Here is a 27,109-nt window from a genome sequence, read left to right as displayed (position 1 = left end):
TATTGACTTTTTTTTTAAAAAGTTTTTAAAAATACCCACACTGTGTGTAAACATTTTGAAAAATACGGTTTGAACAGTTTGATTTTTAAAAGTAGACTTTTTAATTGCGAAACTATGATAAGTTTACTATCAGTTTACTAATAGTTTACTAATGGTTTACTAACAAAAAGCTTACTATCAATTTACAAATAGTTTACTATCAGTTTACTTAAAAAATAAATTTACTATTAGTTTATTTTTTAACAGTTTAGTTAATTTATTAACCGTTTATTAACAATTTATTATCAGATTACGAAAAGAGAAGTTAATTTACTAACCGTTTACTAAAAAGTATAGTTAATTTATTAAAGATAAAGTATAGTTAATTTATTAAATATAAAGTATAGTTAATTTATAACCGTTTACTAACAGTTTATTATTAGTTTAATAAAAGATAAGTTATTTTACTAACTGTTTACTATCGTTTTGTTAAAAAAAATCAAACTCCTAAAATTCATAAATAGAAAATAATATAAAAATTTAAGGATATGATAAATAGAAGGTCATTTTGTCAAATATTTTAGTAGCAAAATTGAAAACCGAATTGAAACATAGGTAAGAGTTCGGTACCTCTTTGATATGAATTGAAATTTGAATTTGTCTAGTCAAAAAATTTAGATTGAGCCATTTCATATGAATCAAAATCTAATTCAAATGATTATATTTGTCTATTCAAAAGTACAAAATGAAAAAAGAAAAATAAAATAAAATGGCTCAATATCATTTCTCAGCGACAATGAACAATTTTCCTTCTTTTTTAAAGTTTTCTAACATTTTTCAACCGCAACGAGCATTTTTTGAGTATTTGTTTTAAACACAAAGTCCTAATTAAGTGACAATTAGCTAAAATTTTAGTTTCTAAATCGCGGATTATAAGTCAAGGCATCACATATTGAAGTTATAATAATATAGAACACAATTGTGTAAAATTAAAATTATATTTTATAAAAATAATTGTAAAATTAATAATGATTAGCACGTAGATGTAAAAGTTGTAAACTGGGTAAGATTTTTCAAGTATAAAATTACAAAGTTTTTCCACAGAAGCCTTTTAACAAACACATGAACATTGAAACATTCTAAAACTACACCAAAAAAACAAACAGAAACATCATAACCAAGTAGTTTATTTAAAATGCATATAGATGTACGAGTGAAGAAACGATGATCTCCGACTAAAAATTTGGAGATCACCGTCCTCGTTGACAAGAATAAGAATTTGACAACGAGGTTCAGTTGAGAGATTATTTTGGTATAGACTTAAATATTAAAATGCCCTCTCAAATTACAAGTTACGATCTAATTAACTCCAAAAACAATTTTGTTATAAGTTAGTCTAATAATTTTTAAATTAGTCTCTAAACTTTATTATCAATAGACCAATTTTAGACTAGTTTATCAGAATTTATAACTTTCAAGGACTAACTGATGGAAGAAGTTCATTTTAAAACTAACTGCAAATAAACTACAAATATAGAATTCGAATTTAAGTCATTTGGTATTGGTTAGTGGCAACTTCTATTTAAGACATGAAAAATATTTAATTGGCTTCTTTCCAGCAATAGGAGGTGTCAAAATCATGGAATTTTTAAGGTTTTTGGTATTTGCATCTCAAAAGAAGAAAATAAATAATAGACTTTACCATGAAACTTGCAATAGCCAATACAGGAAACTATTGCATTCTAGTAAAGGGAAAAAAATAGAAGAACACTTTAAGTTTAATCTAAGCTAAAAATAGCTTCTAATCAAACATTTTAGGCAGCTATCTTCCTTTGAAATAATTAATTTTAGGTTTAATTATCTAAATATTTCATCTTTTCAACTTTTTTATTTTATTCCAAACTTTTCAAATTGTCAATTTTATCTCATTTTTTAATTTTCAGTTTCAATTGTACCCATTTTTAAAATGAAATTTTCTTATTCTTTATAAGATTCAAATATGTACTACATATTTGGCACGTATAGTCTAAATAAGTCCTTAATATATAAAAATACAAAAAATAGGCTATATATATTAAATATGAAAGACATGTTTGTACCTTTTTTAAGTGAAAAAAATTCTAATTTAAAAAATTGGTACAATTGAAACTAAAAATTAAAAATAAAATAAAATTGACGATTTTAAAAATATAGGATATAAATGAAAAAATTCAAAAAAGTGGAGAACTTTTGGATGATAACACCTTAATTTTATTATTATTTTGACTGGTATTGCTAATGAGCAATATATATGCCATAAAAGAGTTGGTAAAAAAGTTAAGATATATTTATTTTAAGGAACAATATCTTTTTATTTTGATCAAATAAGTAACAATATCTCGGTTGTTATAACAATTAAAAATGCAATATATAGCAATTAAATCCTATTTTCAGTCTCAAGGTGAGGATGAACTGAATGGCTAAAATTGTATGATTGTGATTGCACACAATATTTAGTAAACTAGTTAGAATAAAATATAGGAAAATGGTGTTTGAACTTTCTTCAGTTTATTTTTTCAGTAGTTGAATTTTTAATTCTTTAAATTGGTATCTCAATTTTTAAAATAATACTATAAAACAAGGCTATTTTATAATAAATGCAAATGAATACTTATATGTAAAATCTAAGTTGATAAACTATATCAAAAATATGAAATTATTTCGTCTCTTATGAACAACAAACGAATATTTAAATGACAATATTTAAAAAATCAGACACTAAAATAGAATATTTAATATAATTCAGGCAGGATTGATATAATTGTTTTTAAAAATATTGTCTCTTATCTTTCACTTTCACTTCCTCAATTTATATTTTAATTGTCAATTTCTTGGAACATAGTTTAATAGTAGGAATATATTTTTCAAATCTGGATGTTTCACATATTAAATTCCTTCTCCTAATATAATAAAAAAACATCTTACTAAATATTAATAAAAAATAATTAAAATAATCTACTATTTTCTATACGGATTTTTCCCATTGGGTCCAAATCTTTTGCAATTTAAATTTGTCTTATATTCTGTTTTCCATGTAGTAATTATGGTATTTTACATAAAGACGTGTGCAGAATTTTCCTTTGTCTATAAAAAGAAACAGAGAGAATTAGTTCTGAGCTACACCATTCACATTTCAGTCTTCAGTTACATATTTTTTCTTACGCTGCATTTTCCACCGCAATTCCCGCAAGAAAATTCCGGCTGCTAGGGAGGAAAAACAGAACCTTCACTGCCTTGTAATATTTCAAGTGTATATGAAATTTTCTTATGTTTTCTTACGTTTTCTTGGTAACCAAACATAAGTTTCTTCTTATCCAGGCTAATTAGTTACCTGCCTGTGTTTTAAATACAGTTCTTTTTTTACTTGCTAGAATATAGTTTAGGCACGGACTGAAAATTACTAAAAATGTTGCAGAAATGGAGCACTTGAAAACTCCGTTTAGAGGCATCATTAAAGATGTTAGAGGAAGGGCATTTTTTTACAAACAAGATTGGATTGCTGGGATTTGTTCAGGATTCAGGTTTATATTTTGTTGATATTTTTTAAAGAACAGACTCAATTTAGTGTTAAAATATTTAAATTTTGGTTTTTTTTTATGGCAGAATATTAGCACCTACAACTTATATTTTCTTTGCTTCTGCTCTTCCTGTTATTGCCTTTGGTGAACAACTTAGTAGAGACACAGGTTACTTCTTTTCCTCTTATGGCTCCAGTTTCTTTGTTTTATTTTGGCTCCGAAATTAAATTCCAACTCGGTTTTAACTCGGGACCACACAGTCTGCAGATGATTCGATACGAGTACCACTAAGCCAAAATTCATTGGCTATGTTGCGCGGAAACTACTCCGGTCTTAACTTTTAAAATGGAAACAATTCTGGAACTTTGTAAATCTATATTTATAAACAAATCTTTAGAAAAGTATGGTTTCGGCGTTTTTCAGTTTAAAATTTCCGTTTCCATGCTACATATGGTTGTCTAATTTTTGCTTACTGAATTGATTTTTGATGAGTTTTTGTGTGTACGTTTATGTCTGCAGATGGAAGCTTGAGCACAGTAGAAACATTAGCTTCGACAGCTTTATGTGGGATTATACACTCAATTCTTGGTGGACAGCCTCTTTTGATATTAGGAGTTGCAGAACCTACTATTATCATGTACACTTATTTGTACAACTTTGCTAAAGGAAGAGAAGATTTGGGACAAAAGCTCTTCTTAGCTTGGGCTGGATGGTAACGTGGAATCCGCCTTTACTTTTCTTCATCGTTGCACGGAAACTTGCGAGTCCTATGTTTCGGGATTGCATTTTCATTTTAATTTCTGAAAACGCTATTAAAAATTCCAAAACTTTATATATAATATATATTCTAACGTCCTTTCGTTGTTTTCCTTTTAAGTGTTTATGTTTCCGTGTAACGTAATTTCTCTTCTTAATCTTGATTTTCAGTATTGAGTTGTTTTCTTCACATGTAATTTTTGCAGGGTATGTGTCTGGACAGCTCTTCTGCTAATCCTTCTTGCTGTATTCAATGCTTGCACCATAATAAACAGGTTCACAAGGGTTGCAGGGGAACTTTTCGGCATGTTGATTGCTGTTCTGTTCATTCAAGAGGCAATTAAAGTAAGTCAAACAAACAAAAAGTATGAAATTTTACTAAATTGGATAATTAGCATGTGTAACAAAGCTTGAATGACAGGGAATGGTGAGCGAGTTTGAAATTCCAAAACTTCAAGATCCAAAGTTAGAGAAATATCAATTTCAATGGCTTTACACAAATGGATTGTTGGGCATAATTTTCACCTTTGGCCTGCTATACACTGCCTTAAAAAGCAGAAAGGCAAGATCCTGGTGGTACGGCACAGGTTTGTGAAACAAAATTTTGAAAATTCAGACCGATTAGCTTTAAGAAGCATGATCTGAAAACCTGTGCATATATTTTACAGGATTGTTTAGAAGCTTGATTGCAGACTATGGAGTCCCATTAATGGTTGTGGTATGGACTGCACTTTCATTTTGCGTACCGAGCAAAGTTCCTTCTGGAGTTCCTAGAAGACTCTTTAGTCCTCTTCCTTGGGATTCTGCATCATTACACCATTGGACTGTAATCCAGGTAATGAAATTTTCTGTTATCTGTCTTTATCAGTACAGAAAGTTGACGAGTTCTCAATTGTGGCCTTTCCATTTTAAATGAAAACACTTCTCAAATTCCAAAACTCTATATTCATAAACCATTTCTGTAAAATACTATTTGGTTTTGTCTGTTTTTGGTTCTCGTATTTGTCGTTTCGAGGTTTCTATTTCCGTGCTACATAGTTGTTGCACGGAAATGAAAAACCTGTAAAAGGGAAACAGAGGTTTGAGGTATTGGATGCTGATGAATAGCTTTATGCAAACTCAAAATTTCAGGATATGGGGACAGTTCCTGTGGCATACATCTTTGCTGCAATTATTCCTGGTGTGATGATAGCAGGACTCTACTTTTTCGACCACAGTGTGGCGTCGCAGCTAGCACAACAAAAGGAATTCAATCTTAAGAAACCGTCTGCTTATCATTATGATATCTTGCTGCTGGGATTCATGGTACAGTACAGGCATATGCTGTCTATTAAGGCTGAGTAATTTTCTATTTCATTCTTCCAATAGACTCACATTCTCTCTTTAAAATGATCTGTTTCAGACTTTGATTTGTGGATTACTCGGGCTTCCTCCTTCCAATGGAGTCTTACCTCAGTCTCCAATGCACACAAAGAGCCTTGCTGTTCTCAAAAGACAGGTAGATTTTTAGAGTGCTACTTAAAAGTAAATACTATAGATATGTGCAGGTGAGTGTTAATTAATGTATGCTTATCGAATTTGATCGACTGTGCGCAGTTGATTAGGAGGAAGATGGTGGAGAGTGCTAAAGAAAGCATCAAGCAGAAAGCTAGCAACTCCGAAATATATGGCAAGATGCAAGCTGTTTTTATAGAGATGGATATAAGTCCTGTTGTAAGTCCATGTTCCTTACCTACATTTCAGCAGGAAAACGAAAAAAGCTGAAATGGAAAATACCGAAATAAGGAGCAACATAATGATATTATGAAAACAATAGAAATAGATGATAACTACACAGTTTTAGAGTTCGTAGGCGTTTCCGATAATAAAAACAAAAAAGGAACACCCAGATATAGCATTCAAAAAGTTTCGGTGCAACATTAGTGCGCTAGCAGTCATTTTACTGAGAATGACATTTATGGTTTTTATGTTATGTGCAGCCTACAGTAACTAAAGAGCTACAAGACTTAAAGGAGGCAGTCATGAACAAGGAAGAAAATACAAAGGATGCATTTGATCCTGAGAAGCATATTGATGCCAATTTGCCTGTCAGAGTGAATGAACAAAGAGTAAGCAATTTGTTGCAGTCATTACTGGTGGCCGCATCGGTGTTTGCTATTCCTGTAATAAAGAAGATACCTTCATCAGTCCTGTGGGGTTATTTTGGTTACATGGCCATTGACAGTCTCCCTGGAAACCAGTTCTGGGAAAGAATCCTACTTCTTTTCATCATGCCCGCGAGGCGCTACAAGTAAGTTTTCTTTTGTTGATGTTACTGCCTATTACAATGTTTGAGAAACGAAACCTCTATTCATAGCCTGAAATATACTGTTTTATTGTAGTTGTTTTTATGTTCCAGCATTGTCGTTTTCGTGCAATCTAGCCGGGATATACGAAAATGGAAATGCTGAACGAAAAACTATGAAACCAGATTTAGAGTTTCATAGTCATTTCCAGAAACAGAAGAAACATTAGAGTGTAGGACTCGAAAAGCTTTTGTGAAATATAGAAATTCACCATGCGACTAATAATTGCTTTCCTCAGGGTGTTGGAGGGGGTTCATGCTTCTTTTGTGGAGTCAGTTCCTTTCAAATTTATCGCTACCTTTACAATCTTCCAATTGGTGTATTTTCTGGTATGTTTTGGTGTGACATGGATTCCAATCGCCGGAATTCTGTTCCCACTTCTATTCTTCGTTCTCATCGGCATAAGGCAGTACGTTCTTCCCAAGGTGTTCAGCCAGCATCATCTTAGAGAATTGGATGCAGCCGAATATGAAGAAATCACCGGCACTCCACGACTATCTCTAAGCCTCTCTTTCAGAGTATTCTATTTTTTCACATCTCTATCTCTCAAATCGATGTGATGTCCTATGGTTTAATCGTACTAGTTAATTAATTCTTTGAACTTTATCAGGAAAAAGAAGCAAGTGGTTCAGGAAATGAGGAGGGTAAAGTTGTAGTGAGCAATGCGGAGATGTTAGATGAGCTAACTACTAGCAGAGGAGAGCTTAAAGTTAGAAATGTGAGCTTCCAGGAGGAAACTCGCGGTCAGGTAGGATTCGTGATTTAGATTCATTGATGCATTCTGGAATATTTACCTGTATCAGAAAGTTTTGACATATGCACAACTTTGTTTTTGATTTGCAGATATATCCTGAAGATATTGTGGAAGAAGAGTGAGTTCAAGGATGACCAAGGATAAATTATTTGTCGTAATCGTCGCTTGTACATTCTGCTAAAACTACAGATTCCATGTAATTGTAGCAGAAAAGAAAGGGAAATTGAGATGTTCATCCATGAGAAAAGCAAGAATAGAGAAAACTGAAAATTCTTACCTAATCTGGGTGTTTTACGTTAGATCATCGGATTAATGATCGGATGATAATGTAATGCCTTAAGGGTGTTTGAGATATCAATCAATATCATCATCATAAACAACTCTCTCATATTTCATGTTGATGGATTAAAAGTAAACTTGATCAATGTGTTTCTATTAGAAAGAAAAACAGCTAGTGTTGGTGAAGCTGCAGCAAGCCATTAATGCTATTTTTACAGCAATTTAATTAAATATTTGTAAGAGTTTGATTTATTTTTATTCATTATTGTTCTCTGTAAATACCAAGAATATATATACACTATATTAAAAAGGCCTAATCACTCAAAAACCCCTCACCTTTAAACTTTTTTTCAATTCCACCCCGACATTGAAAATTTGTCAATTTTACCCACTTTTAAATTTTCCGTTTTCAATTGTACCCCAATATTTTAATTTTTGTTAATTTTTTTACTTAAATGATGAAATCATTCAATTAATTAAGTCTAAACATGAAATTAAATTCTTTTTTATTCAAAAAAGTACAAATAAGTCCTTTATTTTTAAAAACTAACTAAAAACCATAATCAAATTAACATTAATTTAAATTCTTAATTAATTTAACTAAATTTAAATAAATTTTAAAAATATACAATCAATATATGCGAGACATGGAGAATGTTTTAAACAAATTTTCAAACGCAAAAGACGTTAATTTAATTTTTCAGGGTACAATTGAAACACAAAAATGCAAAATAGGGTGAAATTGACAAATTTTCAACGTCAGGGTATGATTGAAAAGGGGCTAAAAGGTCGGGTTTTTTAAGACATTAGGCCTATTAAAAAACATCACATTCTAAAATTTATTTAAAAATTCAACTTTTCTAGAATTTAAACAAAACATAATTAATTTCTATAGAAAACAAAAATATAATTTTAAAAAAACTTAAAATTAACTAAATATAAATATATTTCTACTATTGCATAATTTGCATTTGTAAATGACTATACCACCACTACTATCTCATCTCAAAGATAAATAAGGTAAAGGCTAAAAAAGGTAATGTACCTGAACGGACTAAATATCCTCATCTTGTTCATTGGCAAGCCCACCAAATCCTCACGTCCATTTCTTCAAACTATCCTTAAAAAGTGTACTTAACCTAACCCAACTAAAGCGTAAAAGTTATAAAAAGGAAATTCCAAAATTGACCTTTATCCACGTCAACTGCCTTATCCATTTCAAAATCTTTTTCCCGATCCTCTACATCCCAAACCACGTTACCCCCCAAATGAAACCGATTCATGTTTGTTCACTTGTTCCATAAATACCCTTGAAGTCAAATCTACACTACATTAAAACAGATACACGTAGAAACAATAACACGTGATACAAACCTTTACCCACAGCTTTATCCAATAAAGTTTCTCTCAAACCAAACCCTAATTTTTTCAAAATCTCTCGCTACATTTTCATATCAATGGCTTCTACAATGATGTTCAACTGCTCTCTCGCCGCTGCTCCGGTCCGAGCATCGGCTGGATCCGGTAGAAAACCGGATCCCAATCTCAAGAAAACCGGTTCTTCTTCCTCCTGGTGGGCTCCTCTTTTCGGCTGGTCCTCCGATCCTGACTACATTAACACCGCCGTAACTAGTTCTGATTATAAACAATCTGAGACACCGGAGTCGGAATCTAGATCTAAATTCTCCGTCGGTTGCTTCACGGAGGAGAAAGCTAGGCAGCTGAGAAAGAAGACGGCTGAGAATAGTTCGTTTCACGATATAATGTACCACTCGGCGATTGCTTCTCGTCTCGCCTCGGATATATCGGACCGGTCCGATTAGTGAATCGAAATCCGGTAAGCTGAAATCAATTTGTCGAAATTTCTTTGGTTAGGTTGTGGTTTTTTTAGAAACAGCTGGCTTTGAATTTTATTCTGTGCGGTTGGGAACACCTGTTTTTAATGTGTTACTCTTAACTGTGGACTGTTAGATTTGTATCAATGGAAATGGAAATGTTATTGTTCATCGTTAATGTGATATTGACCGTATGTAGGGTGGGACCCATGTATGATTTTAGGCCGAACTTTATAAAATCTGAAGTTTTTTTTTTTTTTTTTGTGTCATAACATATTGTACAAAAATTGAAAATGAACATAATTTTTCGATAGAAGTTAAAAGAAACGGATGGAAAATGTTTTAATGTCTATATATTAAAATAGTTAAAAAAAACATAGGCACACCATTCATCGTTCGACTCAGGGACGGAAGCAGAACTCTAATTTAAAAGAGTCGAAATTTTCATATTTGACTATTTAAAAGATCAAATGGTGATAAACATGGTGAAACTGTGGCAACTAGCACTTGTAGGGATAATACAAGAGAAAAAACCGCCTCTAACACTTTTTGAGGTTGTTTGTATAACCGTCCCTTCACAAAAATGCCATAGATTTGTGTCTTTTTTTTTAAAATCCAGTATTTGTTTCGGCTGATTGAAAAAAATGATTGGATTATTTTTTTTGATAATCCAAGTTTACCACCTCATTTATAATAAGCTAATCACATTTATCACCTCGTTAAAATGATACCAAAATTGCAATATCATATTACCTAAAAGTTTCTTAAATGATTGATGTCATGAGTAATGTTAACACATGACCTGGCTAGCTCGTTAACCAAACTCAGATTAAAAAATATGTAGGTAACTGTATTTTTTCAAAATCAAATAATAAAATTAAAATATCATCTATTATTCATGATGTAAAAAATGATGATAGATTTAGTTGCTTAAAAATTATTTTTAATTCTAGAATGCAATTGATTGTTTTAAAGTATTAAAAATATTTAAAGAATTTAGATTTTTAAATTTAAGATAATGCTATAAAGTTAATAAAAATAATAATTTAACTAATGCTTCTTTTGTTCTAAATTAATAGGCAGTATATAATAAAAATAAATATATAACAACATATTATATCTAAAAAATTGAGTTAATTTATAATTAAGATGCCACACTTTTTTTATTTAATACAATAATGATTTTTTATCTTTTGGTGTTTTTAATTTTATTTTTAATATATTTTATTATAATTAGCGGAAGTATATAAAATAAATTATACCAGCACTATGTGAACTTTTAAAAATATATTATTTTAGTGTCATAGTTTTATTTTATTTTAAATCATTGTTTTATAAGTAAATCACATAAATATGTTTTGTCATTACTCGATCATCGGTAAATTTAAAAAAGTAACATCCTATATATATCAACCTTATATACTTTTCTAAATGTTCATATTAAGATATTTTTTGATAATTCAGATATTTTTATTAGACTATGCCTAACATTTTATTTTGTTTTTGAATTTAGCATTTTTAATAATAATATATTTAAAAACCGTAAAACAAGAAATTTAATCCATTCTTAAATGGTTAATCGATTAGATGATTAACTGTTTTATATTTTAAATTAAGCTTTTAATTTTAAAATTATAATATTATAGATCGGTTTATAAATATATCTCGAGGATCATTATCGATCCATAACCAGTCCTATTGAAAATTAGGTCTTAGTGGTAAATAGAAAGAGAGATTTACGTATTTACCTAGAATAAGAAAGTATTTGTAAATTATATCTCAATGCGGAATAATCAGAAAAAATACATCACTGTTTTAGCCTTTTTATATATTTACTCCGCGTGTCTTGAAAATTTATAATTTTACTCTTATTATATAGCCTATAATAAGAGTAAAATTATTATAGGCTATATAATAAGAGTAAAATTATAATATAGACATGCAATTTGATCTCATATAAAATTATTATATGATCAAATTGCATGTCTTATAATATAGACATGCAATTTGATCTCTTCCTTTCCCTACACGTGCTACCTCCCTCCACGTGCTTCCTGACACCAAATAAACATAGCTGGGCAAGAAAAAGTTGCATGCTCATTTATGTTTCTTCACACTATATTAAATAGAATGATTGTACTTATTTTTGTTGATAGCACTATTATAAATCTGGATTCTTTTATTTTTATTTTTATTCGATACATTAAACTGTTTATAACTTACAAATATTAGAAAAATCAAATTTTTTACTAAATTATTATCATAATATCGTTATTAATGTTTACGTAAAATTATATGATATAATTTATCATAATATTATCAACAACCTTATCATAATTTTATTATAACTTTATCACAATATTATTATAATATATTATATAAAATTATTTTATATGCTTTATCATAATCTAATTATAATATTATCAACAATTTTATTATAATATTTTTATAACTTTATTATAATATTATCAATAATATTATTATAATTGTTGCACAACTTTTTCATTATCTTTATATAAATTATTTTACGTAATTTATGAAGAATTAAATAATCTTATCATAACTTTATCACAATATTATCATAACTGAATCATAAATATCATCATAACCTTATATAAATATTAGCATAACCCTGTCATAATATTATTATAATCTCATCATAATCTTATTATGCAAATTTATTTTACGTATTTTATCATAACGTTCTCATAATATTGTCATAACCTTATTATGCAAAGTTATTTTACGTAATAGTATCATAATATTATCATAACATTGTCATATTATTATCATAATTTTATCATTTTATTATCATAATCTTATCGTAATTTTTTACATAACTTATTTTTCATAATTTATGCAAAAATAAATAATATTTTTCACAATAGTATCATAATATTATCACAATCCTATAATATTATTATTATAGTCTTATTATGATAATAACCTTATGATAACCTTATGATAACTTTAATAGAAAATTGTTTTACGTACTTTATCATCACTTTATCATATTATTATCATAACCTTAGAATACTATTATCATATTATTATCATATAACCTTATCATAATTTTTTGTATAACTTATTTTACGTAATTTGTACAAAATTAGATAACATTATCATAATAGTATCGTAATATTATTATAACCTTAGCATAACCTTATTATGATAAAAACCTTGTCATCACATTATCATAACCTCATCATCACATTATCATTTTTAAAAATAAATATTCTTAATAATTTATGTTAATTCCAGCTTGTAATTAATTAAAAATTGATTATTTTAATCACTGATTTAAAAATATAAAAAAACAATCTGTAAAAAAAATAATTTTTTCATAATATTATTATAAAAGCAATAGTGATATTATCATCTCGGTATCATAATTTTTCTATAAAAATTTATTTTTCGAACATTATCATACTATTATCATTAATTTTGTCATATTATTATCATAACTTATTCTTATAAAAATTATCATAACATCACCATAATATACTTTATCATAACATTATCATAATATTATCATGACGTACTTTATTATAAATATATCGTAACTTTTTATCACAAACTTATCATACTATTATCATAACATTATCACAGTATACTTTATCATAACAATATAAAAAATTATTATCATAACATTATCATGACGTACTTTATCATAACTATATCATAACCTTATCATAATATTATCATAACCGCGTAATATTATGGTATTGATATGATAATGTTATGATACAGTTATGCCAACGTTAATGATACCGAAATGATAATCAAGCATTTTTCTTGACAGAAAATCGTTTTTTTCTGCAGTGTTATGATAATGATATGATAACGTCATAGTGATAACAATATGATAATCAGACGCTGTTTTCTGCAGAAAATCGTTTTTTCTGTAGAAAATCATTTTTTTCATCATAAAATCGTTTTTAGTGCAGATTTTCAGATCTCAAACTAAAAAAAATTAAGAACAATTATTTTAGATCTGAGAGTTAAAATAAATCGTAATTATCACCACGAGTTAAAAAAATCGCTAAAATGTGGAAGAACGGCGGAGTGAAGACGAAATGAAGGCGGGGCGAAGGCGGATCGGCGAAGGTGGAGCAACAACGTGATAAAGAAAAAAAAATAAAAAAAGAAGAAGAAGAAATTGAAGAAGAAGAAAAAATGGTGGAGAAGAAGAAAAAAGAGATAGAAAGAGAAAGAGAAGAAGAGAGAGGAGAGAGAAAAAATCAGAGAAAAAAGGGAGATACACATGTGAGAGTAAAAATAAAATGATTAGAGTAAAAGAATAATAAAAATAAGTATTATTATAATAAAAAAAGACTCTAGAGTAAAAAAATAAAAGTGCTAAAAAGGTGAGGTGTTTTTTCTATCTTTTTCTTGTTGAGGTATAATTTACTATTATTTTAAAAAATAGAGTGTTTTTCCTAATTTTCTCAAATAGAAATGTGGGAATTACCCCTAGTCTTTTTTGACAATAATTAGCTCCAGTTAACAGGGCTTGGATACAGACCAATGGGCCGAACAATAATCTAGCATTGAACTGAGAGTTAATTAGACAAAATACTGGCTTAACCCAAAATAATTAGATAATCACGGCACTAACTTTGAAAATTGATATTTGTCATTCTATCTCATATTATTCGATTTTTAACCTTTGTAATTTCAATTTTTACACTTTCAAAATGAGAAAAATACGATCCTAATCGCTGAGTCTTTCTTCTCCAACTTCGATCGTCTGCTTCCGCCGGGTCGTTTTTCTCCGCCGCGAGTCATCTTCATATTTTTCTAGCCGCCGCTCGTCAAAACCATCTATCATCATCCATTGGATAAATCGGTTTCTTGTTAGGGTTGTGGTTGGAATCTTAAGGATTGAAACTGAAAGGGGTTCGAACGAGAGAATTAGAGCAATAGATGGGATTGGTGCTGAACTGACAAATGACACCAATTAAAGTTTGCTCAAGGTGGAATTGGCTTCCTCTGCTTTCTTCTTTCTCAGATAAATTTACTAAACCCATTTCACATTTGAATTTTATTTTCTGATATGTTTTATTTGATGTTTTTTTGAGTTCAAGTATAGTTAATCGTGAATTTTGCTTCAAAATCAGTTTGTTTTAAATTGTTTGTAATAACCTAAATTTTTGAGGTGTTACGTGTAGTGCCACGAGGCATAATCTTAAAGATTAAGAACGAGAATATCGGATTAGGGTTGGATAATAAGGACTTAGACCGAAGCGGGTCTATTGGAATTATCGTAGAATAATAATTTAAATTGAAAATTATTATGCGATAAATTGGATTTAATCGAGACAAAAAAAAAGAATAAAATAAAATAAGTTGGAAAGTCAGAGCGAATAATATTCACGCCAAGGTCCGTGAAATATTATTAATAAACGATCGTCAAAATTTCGTAAGTATACGAAATCGTTTTAGAAGATAATTTGACGATTGGTTAAGAATAAGGATTAAAGTGCAAATTAGCCACTCTAAGGACTAAAGTGGACTTTTAACCACAAACTTCCGGAGGAAGTTGTGTTTTACTCTATTTTCTCAATATAAAAAAATAATATCGATTAAGTGGTTATCGATGGTCATTCAAGTGAAATATTGGACGAAAAAGTGCAAGTTAGCTCAAAATGAAAATTTGAGCGTTTTTAGCCAAAATTGCCAAAATAAATTATTGGAAAGTAAAGCTATAAGATATGGAATTAAAATAATTTATTTGGAAATAAATAATACGGAATTTATCGAGAATCGAATGATTAAGTGATTGATGGACTAAATCGGACAAAATAAAAGTTAGAAAGTGAAGAAAAAGGAGGTGGCAACTTCAAGGACTAAAAGAGACTCTTTTCCCACTTATTATCATCAATTAAGAATGAATATTCATTCATTCAAAACAGAAATTGCAGCCAAAATCCGTAACCCTCCTTCTCCATTTCTCTCCAAATTTCACATGTCCATAACTTTTTCGTTTCTCAACGAAATTGAGCGATTCTTGCGGCCACGGAACGAGAAAACGATTATCTACAAATATGTGGCATTAATTTGAGGTAAAAATAGATTTATTTGGTTGAAAATTGAGCTGTTAGTTTCGGGATTTTTAGGTTTAAAGATGATAATGATTAATTGTTGATTGTAGTGAGTTTATAAGCTTGAATTGGATGCAAAATGATGATGGAGCTAAGGTTTTCAAGGTAAGATAATCAATTTTAGGTTTCATGGATAGTATTCATGGATTGATGATAGTAAAGATTAGGGTTTATGATGTGTAATTGGGGTTTTTGTTTGATTGTGTGTTGTAAGGTGAAATTGAGCTTGATTAAAGGGATTTGATGGTGATTGTTCATACTAGAACCATTTGACATAGAGGCATCGTTCAAGGTGAGCAAGTTTCTAAGTTTGATGAGTATTTGATTGATAAATATTGATGAATTTTATAGCTTATGGTTCGGCAATCATGTGTTGTTTATAATGATTGACGTTTGATGGTGTTGTGTTAGAAAATCGTAAGTTTTGGTTGATTAAATTTTAGAATGAATAGAGCTAAGTATTTGGCCATGATGAGGGTTAAAGGAATGTAATTCAAATGATGATAATTGGCATTGGATCATGTTGTTATGGCTGAATATAAATTGCATTTGAGTCAAGAATGATTGTTAAAGCTTTGAAATGAAAATGGATGAATAGGTTTGGCCTAGATGGGTTTCATAACTAAGTGGAATTGATATGTTTAAGTGATGGATTGTACATGGCATTGATATTTAAGGTGGCTGGATTGTGTTGTTGATAAAGCATGGTTTTGATAGATTATAGGTATCGCAAATTACGATTAAGAGTTACGTAAACTAGTTGGCGTTTTGTAAAAATGTTCTTCTGCAAAACAGAAATATTGCAGAGGCAATATCTCGGGCTGTATAAATCCAAATCAAGTTCCGTTTGTTGGTACGGAAACTTTGAGATGTTAACTACAATTGTCTAGCTTTAAGTTTTTTCTAATTCTGCCTCTAAGATGATCAAATTGAGCAGAACATTTTATTGCTCAGAGCAGGTCTACAGTTTTAGGACAGCCCTACGTAAAAATCTTTTGGGCTAGATTCCGACACTTTCGGGTGCGTTTCATGGTCCGAGACCTAAACGAAAGTTGAAGGCGACATTCTAAACTTTAAGAATGTCAATTTTGTTTTGGGGTCGGACTATTTTTAGATAAGAGTTTTGTTAGCTGAAGTAGACTAGAAAATTAGCTTTTTGATAAATTAATTATACTTAGAAATTTTATTAATTCATAGCGTTATCGAAATTGCGTAGACTCGAAGAAGCGACTATCGATAAGGCTCGAGGCGAATGGATCGAGATATCGTCGTGCTTATTTAAAGAATTTGGATAGCAAGTGGTGAGTACACTTTAAATTACTCGCTAATATTCATAAAGCTACGTATTTTAATACGAAAAGCTATATGAATATTTATATATTTGAAATGTTTGTTTTTAAAATGTATACGTATGTATGCTTTGAAAATCATGTTTTATCGTAATGTGTTATTTTGATAATAACATAAATGTTAAGGCACCGGGGATGGGTAAAGTAAAATGACATGAATCGAATCAAATATGAATAAGGAAATATAGTACATTCCGATATGTACTATCAAACATAATAAATACCCATACGTGCGTGTGTTATAGATGTATGCTTGTGGATGTAATGTGCATGCCATGGTCCATAAAGGATCAATATAACATAACGAAAAATACAAAATCAACTAGTAAACGTAAAATGAGAATTGTACTATGGTACACCCAATAATAAGAACTGAGATACAAGGTTGAACTCGATAGAATTATCCCGGAACCTGTATCTCATCCATTCTCGATGATAATCCTCGGAACTCATACGTAATAAAAAGTAAGTACGATACATTGAGAATCAATACGAAACAAGATCGAGACACAATGTGAACAAACACTCCTATTAAATGTCAATAGAAATTATATGAATCGACAGTTAAGTTCAAAAGACCTGCAGGGTGCAGAGTCCGAATGTAGACACGAAGGTAACTCGGTTGAACTATCTCGGGACCCGTGTCTAAGGAGTAACTCGGTTGAATTATCTCGGGACTCCTATCGATCGTTTGGGATTGAGAAATGGTACAAGTAACTCGGTTGAATTATCTCGGGACTGTACCATATGGTTATGGGTAACTCGGTTGAACTATCTCGGGACCCAACCATAAGGATCAAGTCACAAGAGACTTGCCAATGATTTAATTCGATTTAGAATCATGATGATATAACCTAAGATTTAAGATCCGATCGAAAACTATTACAACAAAACGAGAAAGAAAAATATCAATACCATAATAAGAAATCAAAGATGTCAGATACGTATAAACTATAAGTTTATGAAATAAACAAAGAGTTATGAAGGAAAGTAAATAGAGTACACAATATGATTTCAAAAGAGTATTTTCTATATATAAAATGGGTTTTCAAATGTTTTAACCCTTTATGTGATATTGCGTGTAATTTGGTGAACTCACTCAGTTTTATACTGACCCCGTTGCTCCTCCCATTTTTCAGGGATAGCATGATATGATTTGAAGAGTCAAGCTTCCGAAGTTTTAATTCTCGGAAGTCATTTGTACAAGAAGAAAAAGAAAATTTTCATTCTAGTAGTCCGCAGTAGTCTAGATATTTTAACTAGAATTTTGTATAACGCGTTTTTAACTCTGATATTATTTGTAAATGGGGTCACATGTATTTTAATATATGGAATATGTTTTGATTTGCGAAAAATTTACACAGGTTTTTAGGCTTGCTACGGGATTTGGAGCTACCACTCCCATTCCCTAGCGCCGGTCGCGGCTCATAAATTTGGGTCGTGACAAAGGTGGTATCAGAGCCTGGTTTAGTGTTCCTAGGCCATTGTTCTTTTGTGATTGGAGTTTAGGAAATAGTCAGTTACATCCTAGGAACTACTGCGGATTATAGGGATTTCCAGTCATGTCTTTTGAACGTTATCATCATTTTCATCGATTTTTGAAACGTTTTACCAAAAATGTCCTCTTCTATATGTGCTTTTAGGAGTCGAGTTAGATGTGTGTATTACACAATCTATGAACTGTGTTTACTCGAATGAGCAATACGCTTTCGAGTATATATAGTCTCCGAAGAGTTGTACACTCTCGAGACTCATATTGTATAAAAATGTTGTTATGGATTATGATCGAGTTAATCGAATATTATATGATTGATGAATAAGATATGAATTGTTTTGCAGTGCAATCACTCAGGAGAGTGATATGCTCACAGGTACGTAAACCTGTGGTAATTTATATAATACATGAAATGTGTATACCATGATTGATTGCTTTGAATAGGATTTGTGCCTTATAATTGAACGTTGCTTAATTTGGTAAGTCTATGGTGAGCCAAAGGCTCGCGAGACTTAAAATACGCGAAATAGCCGAAGAAAATCTAGGTGACACCGATTTTCTTTGGATTTGACCAATATAGGCTGTTTATAAATATGCGTAAAGTACGAATAGAACATGAATGCTGTGACTAGACGTTCTTGATATTTAGCTAAGTCTATGTTGAGCGAAATCCTCGCAAGACTTAAGATGCGATGCATAGCCAAAAAAAAAAAAAAAATATAGGGGATACAAATTTTCTTTGAAGTCGGTCAACATAGATTGCTTATACCCACGATAGTAATACGCATAAAACATTCTACTCGAACGTGTGCCACTGCACAGTAAGTGCTTAAGGCCCCGTGATGAAGCCAGAAGTAACGAAAGAAAATGTAAACCAGTCCATTTGGCCACTAGATTTCAGGAACGAGATGAAGGTCAGAGGAACCTAGTATTGACAAGGTGGAATGTATAGGCATTGAGAGTGCCGCAACAACCCAACGTCAATATGAATCAGTTAGCGGTAAGAAGTAACTGACTAAAGGAATAGTATGCCAATAATAGGATGATGGATACAGAGACAGTATCAAAGTGAAGAGAGGAAAACATATAGAGATTAGATATTGGCTTACATGAAGTTAAAACTAAAGAAGTTTGGCGGATCAAGCGATATGCTAGATCTTCTAGGAAAAGTAAATTAAGATGCCCGTAGACGTCGAACGGAGGAAGGACAAACGGTATGGTTGATCAAGATGTCAATGAAAGGTCCAACTAAAGAATGGTTTCGATAAGTAATTTCACCGATAATGGGTCAAGCAACATGGATGGAGTTAGTGACCCGACTTAAAGAAATTCTTTCTACCATTTGCCTTGATTGAGGACAATCAAGAAAAGCTAATGTCGTTAACTCGAAGAGACAAATAAACTCAAGATTATGATGACAGACCAAGTCCGAATCTATATGATATTGGAGAAAGGATTAGGATCACAGTGGTGGGAAAGTTGACCCAGACTGATAAAGAATCTAATTAGCTTGTTGATAGTGCTAGAAAAATAGAAAGTGCACTGGTCCATTATGACGGAGGTCAAATAAAAAGTAAACATAAGAAGTATGAATATCACACGTTTGGATAAATGAGTAAGATGTTAATGATAAGCATATACCAAGAGTTAATGCTATAATTAATAGTAGCCTAAAGGACGAATTCGCCTTGTTGCGAATAGTGAGAATACAGTGAGAAGGGACGCAAGGTCTAAAGAAGACTTATGCAAATAAGTTATAAGGTGCCAAAATGGTGGCAGGGAGGATTCGAACACGATAGTGATCAGGAGGATCAGGATATCATAACGATTGTAAAGGATGTTAACAAGTGCCATAGGAATTGGCAAAGCTCCCCGCAAGGATAAGGAGATAGACTCAAATAAATCAAAGAGAGTGGGTTAACATACCCGAAAGTCGATAAGCAAGATAAGTAACATAAATGGAAGTAATGAAACTGCTAAAAGCAGCATATGGTAAGAAAGGTTGAATAAATCGAGAAACTCATCAGGAGTGAATAAACGAAGTGTATCACATAGACTAGAAGATATGATGAAGGTTAATATGAGGAATATAATAGGAGATGATCGAGAAGAACGATAAAAGCGAAAAGACCAAAAGGCGATATAGCCGGACTCATAAGAACGATAGACAAGGGAAGGCAGCCAAGAGGGCTAGCATTATCAGTCCATCTTCGGAACAAAGAAGTTCCAACCTTGCAAATCCCATGTGCCCGCAATGCGGCAGAAGTCACTTGGGTAAAGGTCAAACTATGATAGATGTATGCAGTCGGTGTGGACAACAAGGTCATTATGGTAAGGAATACTCACATTCCGTGTAGTGGAATACCACGGATGACACGAATCAAGTGTCTCCTGAATGACATAGTTCTCGTGATAGTTTCTGGTTAGATACAACCAGATAGACTACGTAGTCGAAGCGAACATCGTGAAGTCCGAACGCTAGAAGCTCAATAGCAACCAGACCTTTTGAGCTAGTCTAGTGTAAACACGAACGCTTAGGGTGTACTCTTCGAACGACGTCGGAAGCAGACGAATAGAACTACATCTTTTCATATGCAAAAGATGTATATAAATTGCGAACGATAGAACGATAATCGATAGATAGTGCAGAGTCTTATGTCGAGAGAAACTTACGTAAAACCCATTTTGTGAAAAGAAAAGCATTTGATCGAAATGAAATGTTTTGAAAAGACATAATTGTGCCCGGACACGAATCATAAAAAAACATTGCATTGACACGAATAGAATTGCATCACTACATCCATATTGCATTCACTAGTAGGACATGCATCATATACATTGTGTGTCTGAAAAGAAAAGAGGAGTGTCATTGCAACTCTTGTGATGAGAGAAGTCATCACACCGGTGCACAATTATGACATGATTTGAGAAATGAAAGGTATCATGGTTTTAAGCGGATAAGTTTTTAAACGTAAGTAAGCTCAGACAGGGACTCTGTATATAGAGGCATAGGACAAGACTGATCATCTTGTTAGGCCTATATGAAAACATACGTATGTAACACGACAAGTATATAGAACGACGAGTAGTGTAATGCGAATCGCAACGTATTGAGATTTGAATTGCAAATCTCTAAGATGGTCTTGTATATTAAATACAAGAACAACGACGCTACTTTACAAACATGTAAAGTGACAGCGGACGTGTTTAAATTTGAAGCACGTTTACCTCTAGGACGAGAAAATCGAACATAGAAGTTAGTTACGTTAGGGGATATGAACCCTACGAACAAACATACGTTGTTCAAAAAGGTCGAATAAAGAGAATTGATTCATAATAATTATGAATCAAGTAGTAATAAGATGGTTATAATGGTTAGCATAAGAAGTTACTCGATAAGTATATCGAGACACTTTCACCTAAAAACAGTATTAGATGAATGATTGTGTAAACCTAACTATAAAGTTAACAGTTGGTGAATAGTTAATCAGAGTATTGCAGCGAAAGCGTGGAAGGAAAAGAATGATAAGTTATGAATAAGGATTGGTTAAGTAGTATAAGAAGATTATGAAAATTCGAGGACGAATTTTTATAAGGGGGGAAGATTGTAATAACCTAAATTTTTGAGGTGTTACGTGTAGTGCCACGAGGCATAATCTTAAAGATTAAGAACGAGAATATCGGATTAGGGTTGGATAATAAGGACTTAGACCGAAGCGGGTCTATTGGAATTATCGTAGAATAATAATTTAAATGGAAAATTATTATGCGATAAATTGGATTTAATCGAGACAAAAAAAAAAGAATAAAATAAAATAAGTTGGAAAGTCAGAGCGAATAATATTCACGCCAAGGTCCGTGAAATATTATTAATAAACGATCGTCAAAATTTCGTAAGTATACGAAATCGTTTTAGAAGATAATTTGACGATTGGTTAAGAATAAGGATTAAAGTGCAAATTAGCCACTCTAAGGACTAAAGTGGACTTTTAACCACAAACTTCCGGAGGAAGTTGTGTTTTACTCTATTTTCTCAATATAAGAAAATAATATCGATTAAGTGGTTATCGATGGTCATTCAAGTGAAATATTGGACGAAAAAGTGCAAGTTAGCTCAAAATGAAAATTTGAGCGTTTTTAGCCAAAATTGCCAAAATAAATTATTGGAAAGTAAAGCTATAAGATATGGAATTAAAATAATTTATTTGGAAATAAATAATACGGAATTTATCGAGAATCGAATGATTAAGTGATTGATGGACTAAATCGGACAAAATAAAAGTTAGAAAGTGAAGAAAAAGGAGGTGGCAACTTCAAGGACTAAAAGAGACTCTTTTCCCACTTATTATCATCAATTAAGAATGAATATTCATTCATTCAAAACAGAAATTGCAGCCAAAATCCGTAACCCTCCTTCTCCATTTCTCTCCAAATTTCACATGTCCATAACTTTTTCGTTTCTCAACGAAATTGAGCGATTCTTGCGGCCACGGAACGAGAAAACGATTATCTACAAATATGTGGCATTAATTTGAGGTAAAAATAGATTTATTTGGTTGAAAATTGAGCTGTTAGTTTCGGGATTTTTAGGTTTAAAGATGATAATGATTAATTGTTGATTGTAGAGAGTTTATAAGCTTGAATTGGATGCAAAATGATGATGGAGCTAAGGTTTTCAAGGTAAGATAATCAATTTTAGGTTTCATGGATAGTATTCATGGATTGATGATAGTAAAGATTAGGGTTTATGATGTGTAATTGGGGTTTTTGTTTGATTGTGTGTTGTAAGGTGAAATTGAGCTTGATTAAAGGGATTTGATGGTGATTGTTCATACTAGAACCATTTGACATAGAGGCATCGTTCAAGGTGAGCAAGTTTCTAAGTTTGATGAGTATTTGATTGATAAATATTGATGAATTTTATAGCTTATGGTTCGGCAATCATGTGTTGTTTATAATGATTGACGTTTGATGGTGTTGTGTTAGAAAATCGTAAGTTTTGGTTGATTAAATTTTAGAATGAATAGAGCTAAGTATTTGGCCATGATGAGGGTTAAAGGAATGTAATTCAAATGATGATAATTGGCATTGGATCATGTTGTTATGGCTGAATATAAATTGCATTTGAGTCAAGAATGATTGTTAAAGCTTTGAAATGAAAATGGATGAATAGGTTTGGCCTAGATGGGTTTCATAACTAAGTGGAATTGATATGTTTAAGTGATGGATTGTACATGGCATTGATATTTAAGGTGGCTGGATTGTGTTGTTGATAAAGCATGGTTTTGATAGATTATAGGTATCGCAAATTACGATTAAGAGTTACGTAAACTAGTTGGCGTTTTGTAAAAATGTTCTTCTGCAAAACAGAAATATTGCAGAGGCAATATCTCGGGCTGTATAAATCCAAATCAAGTTCCGTTTGTTGGTACGGAAACTTTGAGATGTTAACTACAATTGTCTAGCTTTAAGTTTTCTCTAATTCTGCCTCTAAGATGATCAAATTGAGCAGAACATTTTATTGCTCAGAGCAGGTCTACAGTTTTAGGACAGCCCTACGTAAAAATCTTTTGGGCTAGATTCCGACACTTTCGGGTGCGTTTCATAGTCCGAGACCTAAACGAAAGTTGAAGGCGACATTCTAAACTTTAAGAATGTCAATTTTGTTTTGGGGTCGGACTATTTTTAGATAAGAGTTTTGTTAGCTGAAGTAGACTAGAAAATTAGCTTTTTGATAAATTAATTATACTTAGAAATTTTATTAATTCATAGCGTTATCGAAATTGCGTAGACTCGAAGAAGCGACTATCGATAAGGCTCGAGGCGAATGGATCGAGATATCGTCGTGCTTATTTAAAGAATTTGGATAGCAAGTGGTGAGTACACTTTAAATTACTCGCTAATATTCATAAAGCTACGTATTTTAATTCGAAAAGCTATATGAATATTTATATATTTGAAATGTTTGTTTTTAAAATGTATACGTATGTATGCTTTGAAAATCATGTTTTATCGTAATGTGTTATTTTGATAATAACATAAATGTTAAGGCACCGGGGATGGGTAAAGTAAAATGACATGAATCGAATCAAATATGAATAAGGAAATATAGTACATTCCGATATGTACTATCAAACATAATAAATACCCATACGTGCGTGTGTTATAGATGTATGCTTGTGGATGTAATGTGCATGCCATGGTCCATAAAGGATCAATATAACATAACGAAAAATACAAAATCAACTAGTAAACGTAAAATGAGAATTGTACTATGGTACACCCAATAATAAGAACTGAGATACAAGGTTGAACTCGATAGAATTATCCCGGAACCTGTATCTCATCCATTCTCGATGATAATCCTCGGAACTCATACGTAATAAAAAGTAAGTACGATACATTGAGAATCAATACGAAACAAGATCGAGACACAATGTGAACAAACACTCCTATTAAATGTCAATAGAAATTATATGAATCGACAGTTAAGTTCAAAAGACCTGCAGGGTGCAGAGTCCGAATGTAGACACGAAGGTAACTCGGTTGAACTATCTCGGGACCCGTGTCTAAGGAGTAACTCGGTTGAATTATCTCGGGACTCCTATCGATCGTTTGGGATTGAGAAATGGTACAAGTAACTCGGTTGAATTATCTCGGGACTGTACCATATGGTTATGGGTAACTCGGTTGAACTATCTCGGGACCCAACCATAAGGATCAAGTCACAAGAGACTTGCCAATGATTTAATTCGATTTAGAATCATGATGATATAACCTAAGATTTAAGATCCGATCGAAAACTATTACAACAAAACGAGAAAGAAAAATATCAATACCATAATAAGAAATCAAAGATGTCAGATACGTATAAACTATAAGTTTATGAAATAAACAAAGAGTTATGAAGGAAAGTAAATAGAGTACACAATATGATTTCAAAAGAGTATTTTCTATATATAAAATGGGTTTTCAAATGTTTTAACCCTTTATGTGATATTGCGTGTAATTTGGTGAACTCACTCAGTTTTATACTGACCCCGTTGCTCCTCCCATTTTTCAGGGATAGCATGATATGATTTGAAGAGTCAAGCTTCCGAAGTTTTAATTCTCGGAAGTCATTTGTACAAGAAGAAAAAGAAAATTTTCATTCTAGTAGTCCGCAGTAGTCTAGATATTTTAACTAGAATTTTGTATAACGCGTTTTTAACTCTGATATTATTTGTAAATGGGGTCACATGTATTTTAATATATGGAATATGTTTTGATTTGCGAAAAATTTACACAGGTTTTTAGGCTTGCTACGGGATTTGGAGCTACCACTCCCATTCCCTAGCGCCGGTCGCGGCTCATAAATTTGGGTCGTGACATTGTTAAAGCTTTAATTTTGGATAGATGGAGTTGGTAGAGTTTTATATTTTGGATAGATGATGTGCCGCTATACATCGCTCACAGCAGAAATCATCGTAAGCTCGCCTCCGACGCAAGCCCTCCGCCATCACTAAAGCAGTCAAGCACCAACCACTGAAGCATCCACCTTGAATGTAGATAATTATTTTTTAGGCAGGTGCTTTGTGTATTACCAGTAAAATCATTACTGAAGCAAGATGAAGAAATGCTTATGAGAATAGAACGTCAATGTGTGTAATATTTTAGGTGTTGGTTAACCAGTGGTTAATATTGGGTAAACTATTGGTTAACTTGTAATAAATTTTTCTGGTGTTGCAGTCTTTTTTTTTTGTGAACGACGGTGGTGGTTCGATTTTTTGGTGTTGCACAGCCTGTATTTTTGGTGTTTGAAGACATGCTTATGAGAATATCTATTAATGTCTGTAATATATTGGATATTGGTTAACCATTGGTTAATATTAGATAAACTGTTGGTTAACTTGTAATAAATTTTATTTTGTATATATCATTAATAAAATCGTTAGTAAACTGTTGCTGAATTTTTTTTTTGTTGCTAGTTAACCATTATACCATAAATTGCAATATATTGTGTGACTTCAGATTGCAACATATTTTGATTTTGTTAGCTATATGTTTTTAGCATAGAATGAGAACTTCAATTAGTTAAATTGTGTTAATTAATTCACAATATTTTTAGCACACAATTGGTTATTGTTTAGTATAATGAGGCGGTGATGAATTTTATTGGTCAACTTTTGGTTAACTTTTAAAACCAAATGAACTGGTCTAATTCAGTATATAGTTGGTCATCGTTTGGTTGACCATTGGATGACTAATTAATAGACTATAAATTTTCAGCGTTTTACTCACAATTCACTAATAGAATACTAAAAGTAAAATTAATAATTCTTTTTACACAATTATAGTTTACCAACAACTTATTTACAATTTATCAACGATATATTTAAAATAAAATTTATTACAAGTTAACCAACTGTTTACCAAAGATTAACCATTAGTTAACCAACACCCGAAACAATACATCTCTCATGAGCATTTATTCAAACACTTAGAGTGCAACATCAAAATCAGACCACCCCGACAACCACCATCATCCACAACCAGCAAATTAGACAACTTCTTCAAATTACAAAGAAATTAAATAAGAAAACAAGAGGAACATTAAAGCAGAACAATCGCTGCCTCCAGTGATGGTGCCATTGCTAATGGTGGGAAGAACGGCGAC

At 31.5% G+C, this 27,109-nt stretch overlaps 2 protein-coding genes and 2 long non-coding RNA genes across 7 annotated transcripts; all 4 read left to right on the top strand.

The window, feature by feature from the left end:
• Positions 1–3,119: 3,119 nt before the first annotated feature.
• Positions 3,120–7,932, top strand: LOC126682189 (boron transporter 4-like). Of its 2 annotated transcripts, none has more exons than XM_050377782.2 (14): positions 3,120–3,254; positions 3,434–3,539; positions 3,622–3,704; positions 4,056–4,248; positions 4,499–4,637; positions 4,714–4,879; positions 4,961–5,127; positions 5,424–5,597; positions 5,695–5,790; positions 5,889–6,005; positions 6,272–6,582; positions 6,876–7,155; positions 7,248–7,385; positions 7,481–7,932. In XM_050377782.2, exons 2-14 carry the CDS (start codon positions 3,436–3,438, stop codon positions 7,511–7,513), a joined length of 2,001 nt encoding a protein of 666 aa, XP_050233739.1. In that variant the 5' UTR covers positions 3,120–3,254; positions 3,434–3,435; the 3' UTR covers positions 7,514–7,932. The 2 variants fall into 2 exon arrangements, with proteins under 2 accessions (XP_050233739.1, XP_050233741.1); XM_050377784.2 differs by having other exon boundaries at positions 3,120–3,268.
• Positions 7,933–8,778: 846 nt separating this feature from the next.
• On the top strand, positions 8,779–9,763 carry LOC126682190 (uncharacterized). The gene has a single exon (XM_050377785.2). It carries the CDS (start codon positions 9,128–9,130, stop codon positions 9,491–9,493), a length of 366 nt encoding a protein of 121 aa, XP_050233742.1. The 5' UTR covers positions 8,779–9,127; the 3' UTR covers positions 9,494–9,763.
• A 5,416-nt stretch (positions 9,764–15,179) lies between these two features.
• LOC126679728 (uncharacterized) lies at positions 15,180–18,304 on the top strand. 2 transcript variants are annotated; one of them, XR_007640964.2, is made up of 5 exons: positions 15,185–15,570; positions 15,660–15,714; positions 15,824–15,901; positions 16,826–16,910; positions 18,098–18,304. It is a non-coding gene; the product is annotated as an uncharacterized LOC126679728 (long non-coding RNA). The 2 variants fall into 2 exon arrangements; XR_008790666.1 differs by having other exon boundaries at positions 15,180–15,570; positions 15,660–15,901.
• Positions 18,305–22,585: 4,281 nt separating this feature from the next.
• LOC130015463 (uncharacterized) lies at positions 22,586–25,832 on the top strand. Of its 2 annotated transcripts, XR_008790672.1 has the most exons (4): positions 22,592–23,133; positions 23,243–23,320; positions 24,245–24,329; positions 25,517–25,832. It is a non-coding gene; the product is annotated as an uncharacterized LOC130015463 (long non-coding RNA). The 2 variants fall into 2 exon arrangements; XR_008790673.1 differs by having other exon boundaries at positions 22,586–23,320.
• The last annotated feature ends 1,277 nt before the right edge of the window (positions 25,833–27,109 follow it).

The sequence above is a fragment of the Mercurialis annua genome, linkage group LG5 (assembly GCF_937616625.2).
Source record: "Mercurialis annua linkage group LG5, ddMerAnnu1.2, whole genome shotgun sequence".
Lineage (NCBI taxonomy): Eukaryota > Viridiplantae > Streptophyta > Magnoliopsida > Malpighiales > Euphorbiaceae > Mercurialis > Mercurialis annua.
The sequence above is the reverse complement of the archived record's forward strand: the minus strand, read 5'-3'. Positions and strand labels throughout refer to the sequence as shown.